At 52.0% G+C, this 7,615-nt stretch overlaps 1 protein-coding gene across 8 annotated transcripts in view; it reads right to left on the bottom strand.

The window, feature by feature from the left end:
* Positions 1-3,998: 3,998 nt before the first annotated feature.
* Urgcp (upregulator of cell proliferation) overlaps positions 3,999-7,615 on the bottom strand; it is a 39,906-nt gene continuing 36,289 nt past the window's right edge. For all 8 annotated transcript variants that reach the window (XM_087196133.1, XM_004839944.4, XM_004839945.4 and 5 more), the window contains one exon: positions 3,999-7,296. In XM_087196133.1, the coding sequence (XP_087052259.1) occupies positions 4,703-7,296 (2,594 nt within the window). In that variant the 3' untranslated portion in view covers positions 3,999-4,702. The remainder of the gene's footprint in view (positions 7,297-7,615) is intronic.

Here is a 7,615-nt window from a genome sequence, read left to right as displayed (position 1 = left end):
CTCCAGAATTCCTTAACCTCAATCCCACCCAAGGCTGGCCCCAGCAACTTCTCTTGATTATATATAACTATGGTCTTTACAATGGTGCGTTTTCAAGTTTAAATATTTTGAGCAAATGTCTGGAGGTCCTGGGGATGTAAGAATAACTTTCCTGGGCCGGGGATTTAGCTCAGTGGTTCCAGCGCCTGCCTTGCAAGTGCAAGGTCCTGAGTTCGATCCCCAGTACCAAAAAAAAAGGAAAGAAAGAATAACTTTCCTGATTACTAAGCAGTTACTAAAATCTCTTTTAAATCCCACATCCCTTTGAAACCTAATGAAAGCTATGAATTCTTTCCTTCCCCAAAAATGCACATTTGTAAGACTCAAGAATTCAGACTGAAACTTACCCTTAGACAAGGGATAGACCCAATGTAGAGAAGACTTGATTTGTAAGGAGCCACTAGGTCTGGCTTCCCTGTCTCAGAATTTGAGAATAGCTTGAATCAATTTTTTAAGGGAATTAATATTCAGCAATTCTAAGAGGAGTTTCCAGTGCCTGAACTTGGGACCCAGGAATGTACTGAGTGAAATTCTTACACTACTGGAGAAGCCCTTGGGCTCCTGAGACGCTTCTGTGGTTCTTGGGGGCAGGGGAGAAAAAACAGGAAATGTTTGGTATTCCCAACTGAACCAACATCTTATCAGTTGTTATTTTAATGATCTACAGAAAGAAAGTTTTGAGAGCCTGAGGATTAGAGAGCTGTTTGTTTCAGAAGCAAAAGTGTGCCATTAAACTGGATTATCAATTTGAGTCCCACCCACAGGATTAGTAAGGGGTGAGTCTGGATGGGTCACTGGGGCATGATTTTAGAGGGAGTATCACTCGTTGGCACCTCGCCTCCTTTAAATTGCAGGTGTTGGGTATTTGGTCCCAGCAACAGGAAAACAAGATTGGTACTAGAGAAGTGGGGTTGTTGCCTTTGAGTATACTTGAATACCTGGTTCAAAGCATTTGGAACTGGTTTGTGTGGAGTTCAAACCTTTGGAAAGGTTTGAAGATGCAGGCTTGAGAAGCCCTACATTGCTCTAAACTGAACTTGATGGCCAATTCTCAGGGTAGCTCAGAAGTCCAGAATGTTGATAGGAATATGAACAGTAAAGGCCAGGTACATGTTTCAGGTAGCTACAGGGATTCTGTTGGAAAATAGACTAGAGGCCATGCATGTTACACTAGAAAAAAGACTGTCTACAACATTTTGCCTATGTCCTGAGATTTTGCTAAAGGCTGAGTTTAAGGACCTGAACTAACTGATCTAGTGGAGGAAATTTCAATGTTCAGGCTGTGCCATGGATACTGTTGGTTGCTTTTAGCCAGATTGATAGGAAGAATCAAGAGCAAAAAGCAGAGCCAAAATACTTGAAAAACAACTTTTGGTCTTAAAAAGAACCACTTGTAAAGTTGGGGCCAAAGGAGGTACTGTTTCTGAAGAGATTAGTGCCATTAAAAAGACACACAGGTACTGTGAACTGGGACAAGAAGGATGATACTTTGAGGGGATCTCAGGAATCAGCAAGACCCCACCCATGCAGGCTCAAAGGTGTAAAAGTGAGCCAGGTGTGGTAGTGTATGCCTGTTATCCCAGCACTCTGGGAGGCTGATGCAGGGAAATGGCAAATTAAAGCCCGGTTTTGGCAACTTAGTGACTTAGCGAGACCCTATCTCAAAATTATAATAAATGAAAAAGGATTGGGGATATATTTTAGTTCAAAGGTCCTGCCTTCAATACACAGTACTGCAGTCAATCAGTAAAAGTGTAAACCTTTCATTTGAGTAGAAGCTCTGCTCAAACAGGGCCTGCTAAGGCTGGGCATGGTGATACATGTCTGTAATCCCAGCACTCAGGAGGCAGAGGCCAGAGGATCACCGCAAGTTCGAGGCTAGCCTGGGCTACATAGTGAGTTCAGGGCCAGCCTGAACTATAAAGCGAGACACTGTCTGGGCGGGGGGGGGGGGGGGGGGTTGGGGTTGGGGGGGTTGGGGGTTGGGAGAGGCGAAGCTAAGGAATTGGTTCCCTGGGATTCATTACATCTTGTTCAGCCATCCAGGAATTCAGAGCCCACTGCAGCCATGTTCCAAGAAGGCTCAGCTACTGCTCACACTGGCTACAAACCTTGGCATCACCCACATGATGCTGGTTGTTCAGGCATGTGGAATGCAAGAGTTGTGGGGTCATGGAAGCTTTTCAAAGGAAAGCCAGGGTGGGAGTGTCACACAAGGAGCCCCTGAAGGGCAGTTCATGAAGCTATGGGAATGAATCCAAAGTCCAGCAGAGACCTCAGGAAGTTGGAGATGTCAAAAACATGGAAAATCTGCTGAGGAAAGCTGCAGACCATGAATGGAGCCAGAGATCATGGAGAGATCATGTGGGCTGCAGCCCATAAGGGGATGGGGATGGGGTTGCCAAACCTGCTAGAACTCATATCTTACTGTGTGCCCTGGATGCAGGATGTGGAGTTATAGGACTTAGTGTTTGGCCTGCTGGGTTTTGGTCTTCACCTGGTGAGGTTTTTTGTACTGAGGATTGAACCCAAGACCTTCATGCAACTATATCTCAAGCCTTTTTAAATTGTGAGACAGGGTCTCACTAAGTCGATAAATTACCCAGGCTGGGTTTGAACACTTGATCCCCCTACCTCATTCCCCTCCCCAAAAGATGGGATTATAAGCATGCACCACCATCCCCAGCTGGTCCTATTCTTTTCTATCCCCCCCATTCCTCCCTTTGTAGAGGAAATGGACTAATACAGAAAGGTTTTCCTAAATTTATTAGCAGAAGATCAGGGTTGCAAAATTCCAAGATTGCTTTCCACTTGCTACATATGAGTAGAACCTGCTCCCAGATCACAGGAGTATAATTTGGGAAGGCAAGGGGGCAGCAGGTAGAGCACCCTGGGATCCCAGGAAGCCAGACAAACTAAAGAGGATTGGGGAACTTTCTATTCAAGGGTTCCAAACCAGAGAGGGGCAAGTGCTGTGGAGCTGAGAGCACCTCTGGTGAGTCTGGTACAAGAAAAAACAAGGATACACTCTGTCCACCATTTGGGGAAGTCAAAAAACACAGAAAGAGGGGCCAGGGATTTAGCTCAGTGGTTTCACCGCCTGCTGGGCATGTGCAAGGACCAGAGTTCGATCCCCGGTACCAAAAAAACAAAAAACAAAACAAAAAAACAGAGAAAGTTACCCGAAGGGCTAAGCAGCAAGGCTCAGAGGATCAAGCAGAAATTCCTAGGGCTGGTTATGCAGATGGGGTGGGGCTCTGAGACTCTGTGAAGTGAGAGTGACCCTTGGGGATGGCTGGCATAGGCAGGGCTTCCACTGGAAGGTCCTCAGGCAGGAGCCCAAGGTCCTGGCTAAGATCTAGCTCCAGGGGTGTCTTGTGGGCTGGAGAGGACACTGATGAGGATATGAGAGGGGCCTTGCCAGGCCTTGCCTTGGTAGCTAGAGGAAGCCTAGAGGCTAGGCCTGATGATGCACACCTGTAATCCCAGCACTCAGGAGGCTGAGGCAGGAGAATTGCCATGAGTTTGAGGCCAGCTCAGGCTACATAGTAAGTTCAAGGTCCGTCTGAACTACATAGTGAGACCTTCTCAATTCCCACCCCCAAGGCACGTGGCCAAATGGGTGTGTGGGCTGCTGGCTCCCTCCACTCATGTTCTGCCATGCAGGGTAGAAGTCTGGGGCTTCCTTCTGTAACCTACAATGGGGCAATAATGAGGTAACTAATATAAAGGGATTTGGTTTTACTTGCCACTAACAGCCTCTCTGCTTAAAGAGAGAAAGTGTCACTTTTCTTTTTTGTGGTAAGGGCTTTTGCATTGAGCACGTGCCACCACGTCGGGCTACATGTTGCATTTTTACGTGTCTCCATACCCGTCCTCAGGCAGACGCTGTCCTCTCTGAGCACAGGACAATGAAGGCACAGAGGCAGAACCTGACACTACTATCATGCAAGACTTCATTCATTCAACAAACATTTATTAAGCGCTTATAGTGTGTCGGGCCCTGGGGGAAAGGGCTGAATGATGTTCAGTCCCTGCCCTCAAGGACTCACAGTCTAGGGGTAGACAGTAAACACACGAGTGACAATGCGCCATGAAGTGCTGAGGCAGAGGTATGACAAAGTGCTAGGGCACAACAGGGTGACTGATGAACGCTTCCTGGGGAAGGATCAGGGAGGGCTTCACAGACCAGTCCATAAACGCAGTGCTCTGGAAGTGCCTTGCACACTGCGAGTTGTTGGATCACGTGGCCCATCCTCTAATGTTGCTCCACAAGGGGCTGCCTCTCCTTCCTCAGAATACCCCAACCTGTACTGGGTGTTCCTGCCATTGGGGCCCCGGCAGTGAGTAAAGACACTACTCCCATTCCTGGGGCCAATGAAAGAGCAGCTGTCCTGAGGGCTGGCCCTCAGGAGCCCGGATGGGGCTCAGAGACAGATCAACTTACTGCTGTTTCACCCCACCCAGGACCTCTGATATCCCTGCTGGCACTGCTGAGCTGGTATGGAGGTTAATTTTTTCTAACACTGTTAGGAGCCCCCTCACCCTTTCATTGGCCTTCCTTCTCATGAGCAGCAGGCACCAGCCACCTTGCAAGTGCCTGGGCACAGCCCCGCTGGACCCTACCAGAATGGCCATGACAGCAGGCCCTGCACCTGACTGCTCACAACCGCCGCACAAGCTCAATGAGCTGCTGTATGTTTTTGTTTTGGTTGGACAGGCCATTCCTGATGTTTTCTAGCAGGCATCTCTTCAATTCAAAAATGGCCTCGCTGTACCCCAGGCTCACAGCAGCCATGGGTGGGGCTCCATGCCACAGGCCTGGAACATGCCACACATGCTGCCTCTCAGGGTCACAGAAGGCCAGGCCTGCCAGCGTCCGGAAGCTGCCACTCTGCTTTTCCACCTGGGCAGCTCTGCCTAGGTCACCAGGCGGATCCAGGAGCTGCCTCCTCTCTCTTGGCTTAGGGCTGGGGGCAGGCACATCATGAAGGCTCTGGTACACAAACTGACAGTTGGGCATGTGCCCTCTTTTTTCCAACCTCAGAAATGCATGTAGAATAGCTGGTGGAATGTCCCTTGTTTCAGCTAAACTGACCACAGTGACGTTGCTCAGCCCCATAAGCAGAGTGGCTAAGGAAGCCTCCAGCTCAAACCTGTCCCCAGCTGAGACCAAGGCCCCACTGATCAGCGCCCCAGAGTCAATGGCCAGGATGTGGTCACAGCCCAGGTCCTGGCTAAAGCCTTCAGCCACTGTGATAAGCTGCATGAAGGCCCCCCGGGGCCTGCAGCTCCTCCCTGTGGCAAATCGCAGGCCAAACATGGTGTTGAGAAGTGTGGATTTTCCTGTTCCTGGCACCCCCAGGGTGGACAGGACCACCAGCCGAGACCTCCTGTCCAGGCGTATGTGCAGCTCCTTGAGCAGCCCTGTGACCCAGTGTATGGGGATGCTCAGGGTGCCCCCGTCAACTAGCTCCAGGGGCAGCCCCGCCAGCAGCAGCTCCGTGGCCAGGCCTGGGAAGTGGGCAAAGCGCCTCTGGCCAGCCGGCAGCCTCCCGGCCTCCACTAGGCAGCTCTCGGACTCATAGAACTGCCCCATCTCCCGCAGGAAGTGCTCAATGCCCAGGGGCTCTGGCCAGAGTGGCTCACTGAAGTCCGAGGCCCCTCCAAGCTTCGGTCTCAGGGCAAGGAGAGTCTCTGGGGGCTGCCTCAGCCTCGGGTGGCCCACCCGAGCCAGCCCCCACTCCATCCACCTCAGGAAGTACTGCCTCTCACCCTCGGAAGGGCTGCTGATGCCCACGATGAAATCCTGCAACCCCATGGAGGGCTCCTGGCCACTCTGCTGCGCCCGGAGCTCCAGCAGCCGCCGCCTCAGCTCTACACGGTGCTTCTCAGGTGGCTCTGGGGCCCACTGGAGCTGGCAGAACTCCCTCTCCACCTGGGCCACCTTCCTCCCCAGGTCGCCCTGCAGCCTCAGCTCGTCCCTCCGGTAGGCATCCACATCCTTGATCTTCCTGGTGATTCTCTCCATCCGGTCTTTCGCCTTCTGGCACTCCTCGAAGTCCTCATCAACTCTGAGGCCCAGTTTTCGGGCTGCGTGCGCCATGTCCTCCACAGACACCCTCCTGCAGGGGGCCCGCACCACGCTGGCCACGATGGCGCGCAGCCTCCTCACAAAGCCCTCACTGTCGGTGCTGCTCACCTTCACCAGGACGTGAGAGTGGTCTATCTTCAGCACAGGGGTCAGCCTGTTCAGGAACCTCAGGTTTGTGTTCCGCTTCCCCCGGTAGGGACTCAGGATGAAGTAGTACTTTGTAGTTGACTCCTTCATGGAGTACAGGAGTTTGTATTCCTTCTTACTGATGTTGTCAGTCAGGATAAATACAGCTGAGGAGATTTCCGTCAGGAGCTTAAACTGCAGCCAGTGAGAGCCAATGTCGCCCCTCAGGTTCAGAAAGGCCACCGGCTCTGGGAAAATGTCCAGATCATCCCGGCCACTGGGGAAAAACCAGGAAATCTCTACCAAGCCATCTGCAATTTCCCGGGGGTTGGTGCCCAAGCTGAGGTCCCGGTGCCAGAAGCAGTCCCACTGCCGGCGGCCTAGACTGAGGATGGCGTTGAGCAGCTGGGACTTAGAGTTGCTGCTCACGTCCATGCGCACAAAGGCAAAGGTGGGCACCCTGGACAGGACCACACTGTCCTCTCGGAAGCTGCCCAGGCCCCTTGGGGTCTGGGACCACCACGTCCACACAACACCCCGCAGGGCCCACAGCAAGAAGGTGTGGTAGTGGTTTTCTGAGTCAGGCAACACAAGTGGAAGTGCAAACTGGCAGAGGGACATCTTCAGGACGATCTCTTGCTGCAGAAAGCTGTCTGAGGACAGCAGGAGGGCACAGAGGAGGTCCAGGGGGTTCACTGGCATGTCGGGCGTGGGCAGCTCAGAGAAGGAGTAAATGTCATCAGCAGCAATGTCCTCAGCTGGGTCCCAGTAGATCATCTCCTCCTCCATCTGGCTCTCCTTCTCCGCCGGCCGGGCATCTGCAGGCATGTCCAGCACCATAGTGGTGTTCCTGGCTTCGGCATTGAGGGCCTGCAGCTTCCTGAGGAAATGCCAGGGCAGGTCCTTGGGAACCTGAGGGGCCCAGTTCTTCATGCTGTCAAAACTGATCTGCAGGGAGTCCTGCAGGCTGAGCTTCTGTGCCTGGTAGGCCTCCAGTCCCAACAGGGACAGCATTTCCTGCAGCCTGCTTCTCTCCACTGTGGAAAGAAACAAGAGATGTGAGTGCTTGGCATGTGTTCTCCAGACAGGGCCATGGCAGAGCCCAGCAGGAGGGGTCAGAGGACACCCCTCAGAATGGGACCCCTGGGCTGATCTGAGGTCAGGGCAAGGAGTGCAGCCCTCCATTAAGATAACTACCAGCAAACACAGGTGTGTGTGTGTGACATTTCAAAGTTAGAAGGAAAAACAAAAAACCAGGAAACTGAAGAGCCACACTTAAGAATTGGGAGTTCATGTAAAAGCACTGATTTCCTATTTCCCTAGAAATCTGCACGCTCTAACACTGAGATCGAAACC

The sequence above is a fragment of the Heterocephalus glaber genome, unplaced genomic scaffold, assembly GCF_053883595.1.
Source record: "Heterocephalus glaber isolate CG9 unplaced genomic scaffold, H.glaber_assembly_v1.0 deba00001610, whole genome shotgun sequence".
Lineage (NCBI taxonomy): Eukaryota > Metazoa > Chordata > Mammalia > Rodentia > Bathyergidae > Heterocephalus > Heterocephalus glaber.
Note: the sequence above shows the minus strand (reverse complement) of the source record. Positions and strands in the feature narration are given on the sequence as shown.